A 19156-nucleotide genomic window follows, 5' to 3' on the forward strand; every position below is an offset into this window, starting at 1 on the left:
TCCTTGCCGGGTAGAGTAATCTTGGTTGTATGTTTTCCCCTTTCATCACTTTAAGTATATCATGCCACTCCCTTCTGGCTTGTAGAGTTTCTGCTGAGAAATCAGCTGTCAACCTTATGGGAGTTCCCTTGTATGTTATTTGTCATTTTTCCCTTGCTGCTTTCAATAATTTTTCTTTGTCTTTAATTTTTGCCAATTTGATTACTATGTGTCTCTGTGTGTTTCTCCTTGGGTTTCTCCTGTATGGGACTCGCTGTGCTTCCTGTACTTGGGTGGCTATTTCCTTTCCCATGTTAGGGAAGTTTTCGACTATAATCTCTTCAAATATTTTCTCGGGTCCGTTCTCTCCCTCTTCTCCTTCTGGGACCCCTAAAATGTGAATGTTGTTGCGTTTAATGTTGTTCCCAGAGGTCTCTTAGGCTGTCTTCATTTCTTTTCATTCTTTTTTCTTTATTCTGTTCCACAACAGTGAATTCTACCATTCTGTCTTCCAGGTCACTTATCCGTTCTTCTGCCTCAGTTATTCTGCTATTGATTCCTTCTAGTGTAGTCTTCATTTCAGTTATTGTATTGTTCATCTGTTTGTTTGTTCTTTAATTCTTCTAGATCTTTGTTAAACATTTCTTGCATCTTCTCGATCTTTGCCTCCATTCTTTTTCCGAGGTCCTGGATCATCTTCAATATCATTATTCTGAATTCCTTTTCTGGAAGGTTGCCTATCTCCACTTCATTTAGTTGTTTTTCTGGGGGTTTATCTTGTTCCTTCATCTGGTACAAAGCCCTCTGCCTTTTCATCTTGTCTGTCTTTCTGTGAATGTAGGTTTTGTTCCACAGCCTGCAGGATTGTAGTTCTTCTTGCTTCTGCTGTCTGCCTCTGGTGGATGAAGCTATCTCTACATTCTTTTTTATGATCAAAATATAATCAGAAAACACATAATGGTTAAATATCCTGCTTTCCCTGAAGCAAGACTCAGATTCCGTAAATCTTTGGTGTCTGGTGAAAACTAGCTTTCTAGTTCATAGACAGCCATCTTTCTGCTGTAACTTCACATGGTGGAAGAGATTAGGGTGCTCTCTAGGGTCTCTTTTATAAGGGCACTGATCCCATTCATGAGGGCTCCACCCTCCCGACCTAATTCCCTCCCAAAGGCCCCACTCACCTCTTAATACCATTGTGTTGGGGGGTAGGATTTAAACATATGAATATTTTTTAAAAACATCTTTATTGGAATATAATTGCGTTACAATGTTGTGTTAGTTGCTGCTGTATAACAAAGTGAATTAGCTATATGTATACATATATCCCCATATCGTCTCCCTCTTGCGTCTCCCTCCCACACCTCTAGGTGGACACAAAGCACCGAGCTGATCTCCCTGTGCTATGCAACTGCTTCCCACTAGCTATCTATTTTACATTTGGTGGTTAAACATATGAAGTTTGAAGGGACATGAACATTTACTCTATAGCAGTAACTAACTCTGTGAATGACGGTGAATATCTGTTTATATGTCTGCATTCTAGTGTTTCCCCCACTAGAATGCATGCTCAAGGGCAAAACAGATGCCTCAGTCATCTATTGAGAAGACATATGATAGATTCTTGTTGTATAAATTAATAAATGAATGAGGAATGAATGGGAGCCAAGAACAGAGTAAGGCATTTACTCAGAACAGCTCAGCCACATTCATCCTCTCTCTCTTCTCTCTTACATTTCGTTACAAATTGTGTGACTTTTCCTAACAAATATAATAACACGTGTTTAAAGTCATTCCTAGGATATGAGTGAGGCAGGCTGGGAGCTGGGACCCTTTGCTGCAGTGCTTGTACCTGAATGCACCTCTCCTCAAGCAACAAAATACAAAGAAACTATAAGGGACCAAAAATAACTGCATGCATGCGCAGTTGGGGAAGATTACGGACAAAAAGATACAGAAAGACCAAAAAACCCAACTGCCACTTCTGAAGAGCTAGGAACTGAAACAGGGTGTTGGGAGCAAAAGCAGGGTACTGCGCATGCCCCCTGCACACAACACCACCAAATGGGTGGGCAAACCACCTAAGCTACCCCTCCGGCCAGAGCCCGGGTCACACCCCGTAAGGAACCAGCTTGCCCCCACTCAGGGAGCGAGCAAGGGAACCTGCTACTTGTTTTCACTCCTTCCTGCAGCTTCAGGAGCCCCAGTAAAGCCTTGTCTGAATTTCTTGTCTGGCCTCTAGTCAATTTCTATTGATTGGGGAAGGCCAAGAACCTTGGTCAGTATCAGGAGGACAAGTGGGAAAAAAAAAAACATAAAGAGATAAGCACAAATATAGTCCTTTTAAAACCAAAATACAAAAATTTGCTTTTAAAGCTAGTGATATAAATCAGACTGTTGTTAAGAACTTTAACTGTAAGGAAAGAATTAAGTCCTATGTAGTATGTTCTGGTTATACATTGAAGTTGTGAATAAAAACACAAATAACCCCATTTAAAAACAGGCCAAGAAGCTTGTATTAGTTTCCTACAGTGGCTGTAACAAATTTCCACAAACGGCATAGCTTAAGACAACAGAAATGCATTCTTTCACACTTTTAGCATCTTTAGAAGTCTGAAATCAAGGTGTTGACAGGGCCGGCTCCTACTGGGGCTCTGAGGGAGAAACTGATCCATGTCTCTCTCCTAGCTTCTGGTGGTTGCTGGCAATCTTTGGCATTGCTTGGCTTCTGGAATATCATTCCAGTCTCTTTGCCTGTCTCCACATGTCATTCTCTTTGTGTATGTCCATGACCAAATTTCACTCCTCTTATAAGAACACCAGTCAAACTGGACTAAGAGCCCACCCTAATCCAGTATGTCCTAACATTGACTTAATTACATCTGCAAAGACCCTATTTCCACATAAGGTTCCAGATGGACATGAATTTTGGGGGGACACTACTCAATCCATTATACAGCTGAATAGACATTTCTCTAAAGAAGATATATGAATAGCTTATGATAGGTACATGAAAAGGTGCTCAACATCACTAGTCATCAGGGAAATACAAATCAAAACCACAATGAGACACTTTACACCCACTAAGATTGCTAAAATCAAAAAGACAGCTAAAGGGACTTCCCTGGTGGTCCACTGGTTAGGACTCCGAGCTTCCAGTACAGGGGGCGTGGGTTCGATCCCTGGGTGGGGAACTAAGATACGACATGCTGCACAGCTCGGCCAAAAAAAAAAAAAAAAAAAAAAAGACAGCTAATAAAGAGTGTTGGTGAGAACTGGAACACTCATACACTGCTGGGTTGAATGCAGCATGGTGCACCTTTGGAAAACAGTCTGGCATTTGCTCGAAAAGTTAAACACAGAGTTACCACATGACCCAGCAATTCCACTCCCAGGTATATCTATCCAAGAGAATCAAAAACATATGTCCCCACAAAAACTTGTATAGGATGTACATGAGAGCATTATAGATAACTAAAAAGTGGGAATATCCCAAATCCACCGACTGGTGAATGATTCAACAAAATGTGCTATATCCATTCAGTGGAATATTTTCAGCCACAAACAGGAATGAAGAATTCATTCTATGACACGGATGAACCTTGAAAACATGCTAAGTGAAACAAGCCAGACACAAAAGGCCACATATTGTATGACTCCATTTATAAGAAATGTCCAGAATAGGCAAATCTATGACAGAAAATAAATTAGTGGTTTCCAAGGGCTGGGGGCAGGAGAGAATGGGTAGTGACTACTTATGGGTGCAGGGTTTCTTTTAGAAGTGATGAAAACATTCTGGAATTAGATGCTGGTAATAGTTTTCTTTCTTTTTTTTTTTTTTTGGTAATAGTTTTGCAAACTTGTAAATAAAAATTTACACTGAGAAAAAAGAATGGAAGGATACAGTGTGAGAGTAAAATTTTATACAGTCAGAAAATCTAAATAAAAACAAGCTGTGAGGGCTTCCCTGGTGGCACAGTGGTTAAGAATCCACCTGCCAATGCAGGGGACACGGGTTCGAGCCCTGGTCCGGGAAGATCCCACATGCCTTGGAGCAAATAAGCCCGGGCGCCACAACTACTAAGCCTGTGCTCTAGAACCCGTGAGCCACAACTACTGAAGCCCGCGTGCCTAGAGCTCGTGCTCTGCAACAACAGAAGCCACCACAATGAGAAGCCCATGCACCGCAGCAAAGAGTAGCCCCCGCTCGCCGCAACTAGAGAAAGCCCGCATGCAGCAACGAAGACCCTACTCAGCCAAAAATAAATAAATAAAAAACAAACAAACAAAAAGCAAGCTGTGATGTTTCCTTCTCTGGATCTTTAAGTATTTAATAAGTGAAATAATATAAAGTGACTTACCCTATCAAAAATTTAGAGTAGTGATAAAATAACGTTCTTCATGGATTCTGAGTACATGTCTCTCAGTGTAACATGGAAGACTGTGGTACTGGTGTTGTTTGTCACTTGACGTCAAGATCCTAAGGAAGTTCTGTGGTAAATTATCATGGAAGATCTGTCAGAAACCTCTGTATCACAAGTTATTTTGGGTACATTTATAAGACTCCCTTAAAATTTACTCTTCATATCTTGCCTGGAATCAGTTGGATGGTAAAAAATAAATACCAGATTAAAAAACAAACACTGCTTATCTGTTAGATTGCTAAAATCTGACAAATTCACCAATTGGTAAAATGCTGTCACCTTTTAGGCTTTATAACACTCATCAGTATGCTGAAGTACATACATGGTGTTTTTGTCTGCCCTTCTTCTGTTTCCCTTTCTGGGGTAAAGGACTTGCCCACCTGGCCACAGGGATGGGCATGTCATCCAACCAAGCCAATCAGAATCCTCCCCTAGGTTGGGACTCTAGAAAGTTCTCCGTCTACCTGTTTGCTGCCTTGTTCTCTACTCTGAGAGGAAAGTCCTTTTTGCCGTAAGAGGGGATGAAGTGACCACTAAAGAGAGTTAGAATAAGGAGAACTGAGAGATGAAGGGAAAGAATTAATTCTTTACCCTTCTCTTAATCTAGGTGTTTAGAGCTTTACATTTCCCTCTCAGGATTGTTTGAGCACCCTTCCTCTCCTCCCATTTGGTACCAGGGTTGGTCTGTGTGACCAACAGCATACGGCAGAAGTGATGGGATAGCACTTCTGAGTTTAGGTAATAAAAAGACTCCAGGGGCTTCCCTGGTGGTGCAGTAGTTAAGAATCTGCCTGCTAATGCAGGGGACACAGGTTTGAGCTCTGGTCCCGGAAGATACCAGATGCCTCGGAGCAACTAAGCCCTGCGCCACAGCTACCAAGCATGCACACCCTAGAGCCCGTGCTCCACAGCAAGAGAAGCCACCGCAATGAGAAGCCCGCGCACCACAATGAAGAGTAGCCCCCGCTCGCCGCAACTAGAGAAAGCCCATGAGCAGCAATGAAGACCCAACACAGCCAAAAACTAAATCCATAAAATAAATAAATTTATAAAATACAAATACTTTATATAAAAAAAAGACTCCATATTGGGTTCTCTCTCTGATCCCTCACTCTGGGGAAAGCCAGCTTCTATGCCCTGTGTGCACCGACGGGGAGGCCCTGTGGTGAGGAACCAAAGCCTCCCGCCAACAGCCCTGTAGTGAGCCCGGAGGCGGGTCTTCCAGTCCCGTCAGGTGACTGCAGCCCAAGCTGACTACTCAATGGAAACTTCTGAGAGACCCTAGGCCTTCACCTTCAGACAGCCCCAGACTCCTGACTCTCAGAGACTGTGAGATAATAAATAAATGCTCTGTTGTTTTAAGATGCTAAATTCTGCAGTAATTTATTATGCAGTAGTAGATAACTAATGTGCTCCTCAATGGGTTTTTATTAAGCCTGCAGTTTAATTTTATTCCAGTATGAACAATTTGTAAGCCCCTCTCCAGGAAAACACATTTTAAGGTGCTCCATTCCTGAATGGATGGTGAAGGGAAATTGAAGACTGGAACCGAGTTGGAGGGCAGCTCTGTCTCTTTCACAAAGGAACCCACTAATTCATTAGAATTAGCAGGTGGCACTGGTCAATCAATACCCAAGGGCTGCTTCTCATTTGGAAAGGAGACATCTCCATTCTAGACTTTCCAACAGTTGTTAGAAATTTCTAATAAATAGTCTAGGAAATGACTCAAGTTATCAAGGAAATAAGTAATAGAAGACGTGTAAATCTGGCCCATTAAAGACCTTTTATTCACAGGACTTACCCAGGCAACCTCTGAGAAATCATTTGTGGTCTAATTACCTGCTCTGGGGCCAGGGGGCCTACTCAGATCTCTCAGGACAGAAAACTGTATAATTTTCCATTAAAGATCTCAATTATTCAAAACACATGGAAGAAAGGCAGCACCAGGCCAAGAAATAACTTGATTACTTCTTTGAAGCAAAAGGAAATGGTGAATCTAGAGTCAAACCACATGCAATGCTTATCTGTAGCTCAGAGAACCATGAATGGTGGGTATATTTTTTTCCATCCATATGGGAGTACAGTTAATAAAGAATCTATGTAACTTACTTGGAGAAAGCATTAATATACACACATCTAGCATCAGAATAGGCATTCCTGACATTTTTCTGAAATATTTACCCTAAAAGGCAAATACCTCCAATAAAATCTGCATTTCACCTAAACAAATCACAGCAAAATATTTTCTTCTAGGGCAATAATAAAGAAAAATAACATAAAAATTTTAAACAATGTAGAATCAGAGGAGGAAAGAGACTGAGGTATGTATTAGTAGTTTCTTAAAGTCTATGTAAAGGTTATGTATGAAATAATGCCATTTGAAGCAACATGGATGGACCCAGAGATTGTCATACTGAGTGAAGTCAGAGAAAGACAAATATCATGTGATATTGCTTTTATGTGGAATCTAAAAAAAAGGGTACAAATGAACTTATCTACAAAACAGAAACAGTTACAGATGTAGAAAATAAACTTACCGTTACCAGAGGGTAAGGGTAGGAGGAGGGATAAGTTGGAAGATTGGTATTGACATATATACACTACTATATATAAAACAGATAACTAATAAGGACCTACTGTATAGCACAGGGAACTCTACTCAATACTCTGTAATGGCCTATATGGGAAAAGAATCTTAAAAAAGAGTGGATATATGTATATGTGTAACAGAGTCACTTTGCTGTGCACCTGAAACTAACACAACATTGTAAATCAATTATACTCCAATAAAATTTTTTTTTAAATATTAAATAATATGGGCCAACCATCACCTTGGCCAAGTGTCATAAAACACACCTCATCCCCACTCCAGATGGCTGTCAATAAAAAGTGGCATTTAAAAACACTGACTGGAAAAAAAAAAAAAGGTTATGTAAAGTCTAATAGTAAATCAGACTTCTCAGTTCCCAGCACATTATCATCATTGATCCATGCAGGATGCCTCTTATGTATATATATATGTGTTTAATGTCTTTTTATTTGTATATATTCTTGCATAGCGATTACTGTCTTTGTATTTTAATTTATGTAATGCAACTGTTAAATACATCTCACTCTCACTTTTGTCATTCAGCTCTGTTTTTAAGACCCATCCATGCTGTTGTGTGCATGGTTACTCTCTTGATGTGTAGTTCTCCACAGTGTCAATTTCCCAGTTGGGGACACCAGCTTGCCTCCATAAATAACGGCACAATGAACATTCTCAAGACATCTCCTTACGGACCTGCATGAGAACATCTTTGGGATACTCTTGGGATATATATCTCCAGGAGAACTGCTGAGTCAGAGACTTTGTTCTTTTTTTTTTTTTTGGCCATACCACACGGCTTGCGGGATCTTAATTCCCCAGTCAGGGATTGAACCCAGGCCCCTGAAGTGGGAGCGCAGAGTCCTAACCACTGGACCGGCAGGGAAGTCCCCAGAGACTTTATTCTTATTGATATGACAAAGTACTACCAGCTAGTTCTTCAGAATAACAGTCTCCATTCCCACCAGTATTATATCAGGTTTCCTATATCCCCACCCTCTGGCTAGACTTGGTGTTATCTGCTTTTTACATTTTTGAGAATCCAATAGGTGCAAAGTGGGATCTTGTTTTAATTTATACTTATTACTGGGTTGGAGTATCTCTTCATAGGCTCACTTTTTCCTTTGTTGTCAACTGCTGTTTGTATCCTTTAGCCAGTTTTCCTACTGGGCTGCTTTTCCTTTTGATTTCCAAATTTTTATTAATCCCATGTTAGGATTGCAAATATCTTCTCCCTATTGTCTGTCAACATTGCCCATGGCAGTCTTCACTGAACCTAAAACATTCATGTCAATGTAGTCAAATTATACTTACATTACAGCAATGCTTTTAAAGCTGTATGAAGTCTTTTCCTGTGTCTGGGTCACAATGGCATTCCCCTACAATTTGTTCTGCTACATTTACAGTTTTACATTCTATATTTAGGTCTTAAGTTCATCTGGAATCCATCTTTGTGCGTGGTGTTTGATGGGGAACCAATTTTTATTTACCTACATATGCTAAGCCAGTTTCCCCAACACCATTTACTACACAATCCAGCCTTTCTCCATTTTTATTTTATGATGGCACTTTAGGGGCTTCCCTCGTGGCGCAGTGGATGAGAATCCGCCCGCCAATGCAGGGGACATGGGTCTGAGCCATGGTCCGGGAAGATCCCACATGCCGCGGAGCAACAAAGCCCAGGCGCCACAACTACTTGAGTGTGTGCTCTAGAGCCCATGAGCCACAACTGCTGAAGCCTGCGCGCCTACAGTCCATGCTCCACAACAAGAGAAGCTACCGCGATGAGAAGCCCACCCACAGCAACAAAGAGTGGACCCGCCAGCTGCAACTACAGAAAGCCCGTACACAGCAACGAAGACACAACGCAGCCAAAAATAAATAAATAAAATAAATTTATGATGCCACTTTATTGTATATTAAATTCTTATATGTACATGGGCTGGTGTCCATTATTTTTTTTTTTAGTTTATTTGCCAGTTCCTGCACCAATCTCATTTGACTTTTGGTTAATATTTGGTAAGGCATATCTCCATCTTATTTCTTTTTAAGGTTGTCTTAATTATTTATTTTGTTATTCTTCCATAAACATTTTAGAATAAGATTAATGAGTTTATTATAAAACTAGAGCTGGAATTTTGACATAGATTTCACTAAATTTATAGATTAATTTGGAGAAAATCTGACATTCCTAAAATATTGCTACCCCATTTAAACGCATTACTTAGGGCTTCCCTGGTGGCGCAGTGGTTGAGAGTCCACCTGCTGATGCAGGGGACACGGGTTCATGCCCTGGTCCGGGAAGATCCCGCATGCCGCAGAGCAACTAAGCCTGTGCGCTACAACTACTGAGCCTGCGCTCTAGAGCTCACGAGCCACAACTACTGAGTCCACGTGACACAACTACTGAAGCCCCTGCGCGTAAAGTCCGTGCTCCGCAATGAAGAGCAGCCCCTGCTCGCTGCAACTAGAGAAAGCCTGCGCGCAGCAACGAAGACCCAACACAGCCAAAAAGAAAGAAAGAAAGAACATGCTTGATGAAAAAACGAAGTTCCTAGAAGCACTGTAATATAGCTGCTTAACTTTTCCAAATATTTCAGACCACAAACTTTTTCCAAATATATAACAAATTTTGATACACCCTATTTAAATACCTAATCCATGAATTACTTATATTTATACCTTCTATGTCTCAGAAGACCAGGGGAAGTTTGGCAAGATTTGAGATCTTTCCTATGAGCTTAAGAATTTAAATCTTTTTTCTTTCTAGATTGGAACCATATTTTCATGCGTTCAATGAAAGCATAGTGGGTTACTGCTCACTCCCCATATCTGTTCCAACATGTTTCTTGGTGATAATAGGACTCTGATACACACATTGTTGAATCTAACTTTTAAGTCACTCTATTTTTTCTCTTTTTTTATTTATTTTTTCTTTTTTTAAATCTTTTATCTCAGTCAGTCTAATTTTATGAGGTAAATTACTTAAACCTTTATTCTTGTATTTTCTATCCTGCATTAAAAGAGTGTTTTACCTTTAGGTTATTTGTAGTGGTTTTCCAACTTGCTGTTTCAGCCAAGGAATCCTTAGCTCCAGTGAGATCTTATTTTAAGGCCATTATGTGCAACAGATTAGAGTGAAGAGTGCCAGGCCCCGGTCACCTGGAGGCTCAGCGCCACCTGGAGGCCGCTCCCCAGAACACAGCTTGAAAAGCATGTGTGACAATGGCAACGTCCCCAACAACTCTGGCTTAGTTCTTTTAAAACAAACGAAGAGGGACTTCCTTGGTGGCACAGTGGTTGGGAATCTGCCTGCCAATGCAGGAGACACGGGTTCGAGCCCTGGTCTGGGAAGATCCCACATGCCGCGGAGCAACTAAGCCCATGCGCCACAACTACTTAGCCTGCGCTCTGGAGCCCACGTGCCACAACTACTGAGCCTATGTGCCACAACTACTGAAGCCCACACGTCTAGAGCCAGCCCGTGCTCCACAACAAGAGAAGCCACAGCAATTAGAAGCCCGCACACCACAAGGAAGAGTAGCCCCCGCTTGCCGCAACTAGAGAAAGCCTGCGTGCAGCAACGAAGACCCAACGCAGCCAAAAATAAATAAATAAATTTATAAAAAAACCAAACCAAAACAAAACAAAAAACAAAGAAAAACACTAATAATTTTAAGAACCTCTGAATCGTGATACGTCTTCTCCCGAAAAATTAAGGATTTCAGTTTAACAGAGTAGAAGAGTGTGGTAGAAAGAACCTGGGACAGGGGCAAGAAACTGAGATTTTAGTCCCAGGTGGCCTACCATCCAGATGTGTGAACCTGGCAATGCCTCTTAGGCCGTTTGCTTGTAAAGGTGTGAGTGGAGAACATGGGGGTGGGGGTGTGGAGGCTACTGAAATAGATCCCTGTGGAGTGCTCTGAACTGTTCCATGAGCTCTCACGCGGGCTGGAGGGGACTGTGGGTCCCCATTCTCCCCACTCCCTGCCTCCCTTCAAAAGGAGCAGCTCTGTTTACCTTTGTTTTTGGTAATCACTTTTACACTGTGATTTACATAAGACTTTTTCTGAACAAAGAGCAGAGTTCAACAGCTTCAAAACTGGTGTATATGTGTATATATATATATATATATATATATATAAAAAATCACTGTACTAGATAACCTCTACAGTCATTTTTAGCTTCAACATTTTGAGTTAGAGACTTTTTTTTTTTTTAACTAAGACAGAAAATAAGCCTTTAACAAGAGTAACTCAAATTTTTTGGGGGGGCCACACCCCATGGCTTGTGGACCAGGGATTGAACCCAGGCCCTCGGCAGTGAGAGTGCAGAGTCCAACCAATGGACTGCCAGGGAATTCCCAGAGTAAATCATTTTTAACTGAGGAACAAACCAGGGTAAAAGCTTTTCTTGCTGACGAACGCAAACCAGAGTCAGGAGTCACCACCTAACCTGGGCACAAACCCAGCACTAATGTCCAGCTGGGATTTAGTTAAAGAATCAAACATAATATTTCACTTTTCTGCCTTTTGTGTTATTACCTAAATGTGATACTTATTGAAAATACTAAGAAAACTCAGTTCAAAGGATTAAAAAAAACCTAACTTTATTAGCTTTAAAAACAAAACTGTTACAATTAATCACAAAGGCTCCCCCCCAAATTACATTCTGCTTTTATCACCTTGATAGGATGAGGAATATTTAAATGTCCTCAAAATACAGAAGAGCCAAAGCTGACAAATAACAAAGCACTACAAACTACGAATTGCCACTTCAAACACACTAAAATGTGGAATACACACATGTGAATTACTGACCAGCTTCTTGAAGTACAATAATATTCACTACAGTCGATAGTACCAGAAAGGTAATGTGCCCCAAAATGTAACACAAGATCACACATGTGTTCAGGTAAAATAACAAATTCAACTCCTGGGTTCAGTTAACAGAACAGCGAAATGGTGGAGAAACGTTTCTTAAACTTGGAGGATATGCGCAATACAGCACGAATGAAATCACGGGCGCCCCGACGTGGGCTGAGAAAGCAGTGGGAAGAGTATGGCACAATAACAGGATTAGTCACCTTCATCTCTCCTCAGTCCCCAATATGAGTTAGGAAGATCGGGGACTACGCAGAAAACAATACAGAAAAACACATATTAGCTGCATAGATATAAATCTTCCCTTACGGCAAGAATGGACATTCAGTCAAAGCTACGCTTTGTTCTAAGCGCCTGCAGAACGGTTTTGTTTCAAAAGGAAATGCAGGTTTACAAGATGGACCACATGGCTGATTTAGTAAAAGGCCTTTAAACTTTTGTTTAAATGGACAGAGACACTTTGACTCAGTCCAAGGTTAGTTCTTAACCCTAGCTGGAAACTTCTGCTTTGAACTTGACCATTTTTATAATTTTTTTGGTCAGTGAACCTAGGAGTCGTTGTAAATTTCAGTGGCTTTGTTGCTTGTATATTTGGTAATAATAATAACACTCTACAAATTTTTACAATTTCCTCCGATTCATGATTTTTTTTGTATTTTATTTATTTTTTATACAGCAGATTCTTATTAGTTATCCATTTTATACACATCAGTGTATACATTTCAATCCCAATCTCCCAGTTCACCCCCCCCCGACTTTCCCGCCTTGGTGTCCATACATTTGTTCTCTACATCTGGGTCTCTCTTTCTGCCCTGCAAACTGGTTCACCTGTACCATGCAATTAAAAAAACCTGCATTTCAATGAAGATGTTCTGGCTGACCCCACTTCAAAGGAAGTTTAAAGAACATGTATTTATCAAATTGTTGGACAAGGTTCACAAATCTTACTCTTTAAATTTATTTAACCTTTTAAAAGGCAAGGTTCTACAACATGGACTTACCTCCTCAGCTAGGAGGCAACTACTTCTCCAAGTCTTTAGTTTCTTTATATTGTCACACTTATTGTCAGTAATTTATTTCCCTTCCTACAGGAAGATATAAATGCAAGTGTGCCAAGAAGAGAAAGACTGACCAAGCTCACCTGTAGGACGGGTATGAAGTACACAACTGTGGAGAAAAGAGAGAGATCCAGCAGACAGTGACCCTGATGAACCAAAGAATTTTGTACATTTTCCAATGCTTAATTAGGCGTGAGATTTTCCCTTTTACAAATGAAGCCATGGTCTGTAAGAGTCTATATAGAAACCTGAAGCACAGGTCAGTCTTCAATCTTTAACAGAACTCCATCTTACAAGCACTGAGTGACCGTGCCATTCCACTGCAAGCTCTTTTCAAATCATATTAGATCTCATTATGCTTCATGAGAATCACATCTCAAGTATGCCTATTTATATTTTAATCTCATTACTATGAAATCTAGGAAAGCCCACATATTGATAAAATGTCAACACAATTCCTTGCTACCAAGACAATATTTAAGTAGATTCCAAACCCAATGGTACAATGACAACAAAGACAAAACATGGAATATTGAATTCATTCATTAAAATTACTAAGTCACTGATTTCATCAGATAAGATTTTTCTTATTCATTGTATCGCATCAGGGGAAAAGGAATTTTTTCCCTTTTGTTTGTTTGTTTCTTTTCTTATGACTGGGATTCACTGCCTCTGAGTGTCTTTAAGAGGCTAAGGTGAGAAAAACTAGAGGAAGGCCCTAGCCTGGGAGTTGGGACTGCCAATTCTAGAACCAGGGCTGCCTTCTGTGGGCTTCACAGCAAGTCACAGCTCCTGTTTTCTAATCTGAGTAACACGAAGAGTACATTATGATTTCCAAAGTCATCTTCAGCTCTGTAATTGAGATTCTGAGAAATCAAATCTTTTCACTTTACATCACAACTTTTTTTTTTTTTTTTGCTCTGCTGTGTGGCATGCGGGATCTTAGTTCCCTGACCAGGGATTGAACCCAGGCCCCCTGCAGTGGAAGCACGGAGTCCTAACCACTGGACCACCAGGGAATTCCCTATATCACAACATTTTAAAAAGAGAGAATTATTGTGAGTGGGAAACAAAAACAACCGTATTCTAGAATGAAAGTGCTAACCTGACTCTGTCTCCTGGCATCTCTTTGATTTGAACATCCCATAAACCACAATGTTTATCTAAACTTCTACGTTATAAACAACAAGGTCCTACTGCACACCACAGGGAACTATATTCAATATCCTGTGATAAACCATAACGGAAAAGAATATAAAAAAGAATATGTATATATATGTATAACTGAATCACTTTACTGTATGGCAGAAATTAACAAAACACTGCAAATCAACTAAACTTCCATTAAAAAAAAAACCCTTTATGTTGAACTTAGAAGTTCCCAGGAGCTTTTATTTGGCTCTTAATTACTGATAGGTTTTAGTGTATAATATTTTGGCGAAGGAGAATGTGAAAAGACTAGTTGGCTTTCACCTGGTTTTCAGCTCTCCAAGGCAAGGGAACTAACTGCTCTTACCACTTCTGCTTCTTAGCACCTTAAACTAGTAGATGCTCACGGGGGTACACTTTTAAATAGATTAACTTCCGGTTTCATCCAGTGGGTAAATTGAAAGAACCTAGACCATAATAGCCCATGCATTACAGGTTCTGTCGACTATTTTTACTGTCGTACAATTTTCTTATCCTTCGCAAATGTTTTTTCCTAACGAAAAACATCATCTTCTTTCCTCATAATTGTCTACATAAATTGATTCCCAAGAAGAGGTTATCACTTCTAAAGAAAACATAGCTACCATATTATCAGTTAAATCTAAGCAATGACTCAATTTCAAAGAAGAAGAAGTAGATAAACTTATTAGAAGGTACTTAAAAAAAAAAAAAGATGCATGAGACTTCTCTCTCACAAGATAGATACATGAACTGGATACAAAATAGCCAAAAAAAGAGCTCATAATACCTGGGGAGATCCTGGTTGATTTCACAATATTTAAAAGTCAATGGGAGGGAATTCCCTGGCGATCCAGCGGTTAGGACTTGGTGCTTTCACTGCTGAGGGCTCGGGTTCCATCCCTGGTCAAGGCCCCATAAGCCGTGGGGCATGGCCAAAAATTAAAAAAAAAAAAAAAAAAGTTAATGGGCATATAGTAGTTTTTCTTTTAGAGTTCATTTTGTGGAAATATTATACTAGAAAGAATGAAAATATTAATGTTTTCCATTCAGAAAAGTTTAATATATATTAAATAATTATATTTTAAATAAAAATATAATTACTTAATATATATTTAATTTTGGTTTAAGTTTTTCTTCAATTTATTCAACACTGGAAAAAAAGAAAGAAAAGAGAAAAAGAAATATTCAGGTAATTTGCATTGTTTGACTTTAAAAGACAGTTTTAAGTTAGGGATAGAATATTCTTTAATTGGAAGGTAGAGCATGAAAGCCAAGCCAGATAATAAAACATCATGACTTTTGACCACTTAGAAAATTATAGCAAATAAATATGATCTAAAAGGAAATTCAAAAATTCCCAAATGTTGAAAATACATACATTTCCTGACTTAGGGTCCGTCCTGCAATAAGTTAGTACACCCAGATAAGATTAAAAAGTGACAAAATGCTGAATTTAGAACTGCAAAGTAAATTTATTAAGTGGCTGCCAGTTAAACTGCCAAATAATGAGTTTAATAAACTGCTTACAGAATCACAAGTTTCAACTGAATTTACACTGAGGCTTACCAGTGGTGGATATATACAAATAGGAGTGAGCAGAGAATCAGCAGAGCCACTTGACCTGAAGCAAAGCATTCTTAGTTTTGATGCTTCTCCTATAAAAGGGACCTCAAAGTCCAAACAGACCACAAAGAGTTAAGAAGATGTTTGCTTCTACCTTAGCAGGTTCAACGATACACTCTGAAACACAAGTAGGAAACACTTCTATTTTAGGGGAAAATGCCAACTGGAAGCCAGGGTAAAAAAATTTCACCCAGAAGAAAGTCCAATTAACAAAACGATCTCCGTTTGCCCCATCTTTCCCTAATTCACAGAAAAAGAATGTGTGTGACTTTTCTTTCAAATCAAACTGAAAAATGTTTAAATGGACAATTTAAAAACGGAAAATCTTATCATGACCTTTTCTAATTCAAGAATAATGACACACAAATATGCGTAACAAAAACTCAACTGGTGGTTGAAGACAGTCGAGCTACAGGCCAGGACATGGTCACAAATGGTAGAGTGCAGTGGCCGCCTGAGGTCACAGTCATCAAGCTCACAAGGGATATCTCCTGCGTTCCAAAGCAACAGCTCTGTGTCCGGGAGGGATGGCACATCAGGAACTGGGTTCTGTGTATCACTTTCGGGATGAGAACAATGTGCACACGGATTTGGGTCCCTTGATTCTGACAGTCAAAGGGAATTGGGTATTTCTTCCCCAAAGTCAAGGAAAAAACACTTGAGAAAAATGATTTTCTATGAATTATTCTCTATGTCAGGTTTCTTTCTGTGCAAAAAATTCCATGTATATTGAAGAGCAATTAACCATTTACCAACAGATTAGTTGGAAGCCAATAGACCATTACAAAAAAAACCCGCACTACATTATTAAAATTGTAAGACTATTTTTAAGTTCTTAAAAATGGTACTGCACTCAGTGACTAGAGTTTTCATTTTGCGATACCCCACGCTATACGGAAGCAGGGAAATCAACGTTGCTGGAGGGAGCCATTCTCCCAATTTGCTATTGTTAAAAATGGTCAAGAGTTGCCACATGTTGGGGGCTAATCCTTTAATTTAACGTGCTGCTCAGAGCAACAGTTAAAATTTTGAACAGGTAAACCCGGCTGCTACTCTGTACTCCCCTGTCCCCAAGGCAGGCGCTCTGTCCCCTCCTGTCCTCGCCTCAGCTGAGCAGCGGTCACGGGCAGGCATGTCCCCACCACCCCAGCCCAGGTGGCAGCAGCCTCGCCCCACAACCAAAGCCTCACAGCGTGCAGTCGAAGGCCCGGGGCTTGCTCAGTCCTGCACTCAGAGGTTCAGGGCGCCTTGTCTGGGTGATTTTCTGTTTGGGATTTTTTGTTTCCTCTTCCTCTTCAGTTTCACTTTCACAGACATGAACCACCACGCTCGGTGTCGACTCGGTTCCCGCGTGAAGTTCGTATTTCTCTCCTGTGGAGGTAAACAGCAAAGGAAGGGTTCTGTCCCTTGGAACTTCTTGCTCTACTCATATTTTCATTGCTCATTATTGGTTTTTCAATCTTTAAATCCTATTTCAGAGAACTTCATCTTGTCTTGGCATTAGAGAACTGATGTTTTAAGGTTCTTAAAGAGTTTTGGCATTTTAAGACATTAGCTAGTACGGAGTACTGAGGTCTTGGGGGTTAAAATGTAAGTGCTAATTACTGTTCTATGAATAACACAAGTACATCTGCTTAATTTCATAATGGTTTCTGGTTTTCCCTTGGTAGACACCTGTAAGGTTCTGGGCAGCATCGGCAATCTCGTTACTATAGGACCTCAGAGATCCAAGATACAGCTCTGATGTCTAAAAACAACAACTAGCCACTTCCCCTCAAAATGCCTTTTGTATCCCCTATAAAAGACATAACATTATTTTAGGTGGACAACTTGTATGAACAACAATGGCACAGATTTCTTATATTGTTTTAAAGGGATGAGAGAGAGAGAGAAATAAAAGAGAAGGAAAAGAAGAAATGAAAAATAAATACAGGAGAAGAGTCTGGAAGGGATGATATGGTATCACCACCAGTTCCCTGATATACTAGTCAACGTGACGTCTGTCTATTCTGATGGCAACTAATATTCACTAACGACCTGTTATATACTAGAATTTATAGCGGTAAAAACCGCAGTTAGATTAATTATTACATATATATCATGTAATCCTTATAACCACGTTGAAAGGTAGCTATTATGATCCCTATTTTGGATTTTAGAGGAGAAAACAGAGGCTCAGAAAACTGAAGCTAAGTAACTTGCTCAAGTTCACAAAGTTAGCAAATGCTAGAATTTGAACCCAGGTTTTACCCTCCATGCTGATCATGCTGTTACTACTTGGCTAGAACACAAATTGCTGAATACGGTCTTTAATACCAAAGTTTCTTGGGAAAAAAAACAGGAGAGACAGAAGTTTGTTACCTGGTCCCAATTTGGAAACAGCACAGAGTAAATCATAATTTATAACAGGCATCGCGTCTTCCCCCTGCTTCCACCCCACTGGAGGCGACGCAGGAGGGGAGATGAGGAACTGTTTGACCGGCTGGGGGGGCAGTAAATATGATTTGTCCTGTGTTTCGCTGGACATCTGTACCTGCAGGGAGGAAGATGTTCAAAATTTGACTGGACTATTTTTTTCACTTTCATCTTTACATTAACTGTAACATCTCTTGGGAAAACATTTCTTGGGAGAAAATTTTTAAAAATTAAAAATTTCTCTTTAACAGTACATCTCCCAGTGGCTGGGTCAGGGTCTGTGCCTGTCTGGTTCACCACTGAACACTCAGTGCACAGCACAGAGCATTATGTGCTCAATAAAGATTAGTAGAATAGAAAAATAAATTGGTGGAGAGATGAATGAACAATGAATGGTACTAAGCACTGAATCCCAGTTTTAGAAGAGATTAGGTTATACCATCTCCATCAATTCCACCAAGAAAAGTCCAAACATGGGTTTCATTTGGAGTATGAGATGACAAACCCCTTAATTTTTTTTTTTATTTTGAAAGCTAAGACCAAGGGAAAAAATTCTGTGTTTAAAATAAAACAGTGCCCTTAACACATCATCTAATGCCTTTATTTCACTAATTCTTCCGAGAAGAAATTGGCTTCTCAGAGTCCTATCAATGTAGGATTAGAATAATCAGCATAGCCAATTCTTGGCAACCCACAGGATCCTTTTCAATTCCAAAGTCTAAAACAGTCTTTCTGTATGTGCCGTGCCTCCTCCCTGCTCACCCCTTGGGCTGGGAGCCATTTTCAAAGGGGTGCCTCATATGAATCACAGCATACGGAAATGATTCCAGAGACTTCTTTCTCACTTCTTCCAAGGATATCCCAGCACGAGTGCCATTCTAGATGCACAGGAGAAAAGTTAATTCACTGGCCTTAAGGTGTTAGGGCTTAACCTTCTCAACCCCAGTTGAGAAAAGCTGCCGGAAAAATGAATTCCTTAAACTGAATAAAAAAGAGGTTGAAACTCTTTTCATGTTTAAG

The 19156-nt window shown here is 40.0% G+C and overlaps 1 protein-coding gene across 14 annotated transcripts in view; it reads right to left on the reverse strand.

The window, feature by feature from the left end:
* The window catches only part of NCMAP (non-compact myelin associated protein), a 108417-nt gene that overhangs the window by 64530 nt on the left and 24731 nt on the right, over positions 1–19156 (reverse strand). For 4 of the 14 annotated variants that reach the window (XM_060141057.1, XM_060141054.1, XM_060141055.1 and 1 more), the window contains 4 exons: positions 18083–18254; positions 16912–17092; positions 4338–4456; positions 1225–2949 (listed from right to left, as the gene is read on the reverse strand). The exons of 1 other annotated variant lie outside the window; for it this stretch is intronic. In XM_060141057.1, coding sequence (XP_059997040.1) covers positions 4342–4456; positions 16912–17092; positions 18083–18254 — 468 coding nt within the window. In that variant the 3' untranslated portion in view covers positions 1225–2949; positions 4338–4341. Of the gene's footprint in view, positions 1–1224; positions 2950–4337; positions 4468–15227; positions 15249–15689; positions 17093–18082; positions 18255–18843; positions 19015–19156 lie in introns of those variants that run through there. 9 more of the 14 variants (XM_060141059.1, XM_060141063.1, XM_060141062.1 and 6 more) reach the window with 9 other exon arrangements.

The sequence above is a fragment of the Lagenorhynchus albirostris genome, chromosome 2 (genome assembly GCF_949774975.1).
Source record: "Lagenorhynchus albirostris chromosome 2, mLagAlb1.1, whole genome shotgun sequence".
NCBI lineage: Eukaryota > Metazoa > Chordata > Mammalia > Artiodactyla > Delphinidae > Lagenorhynchus > Lagenorhynchus albirostris.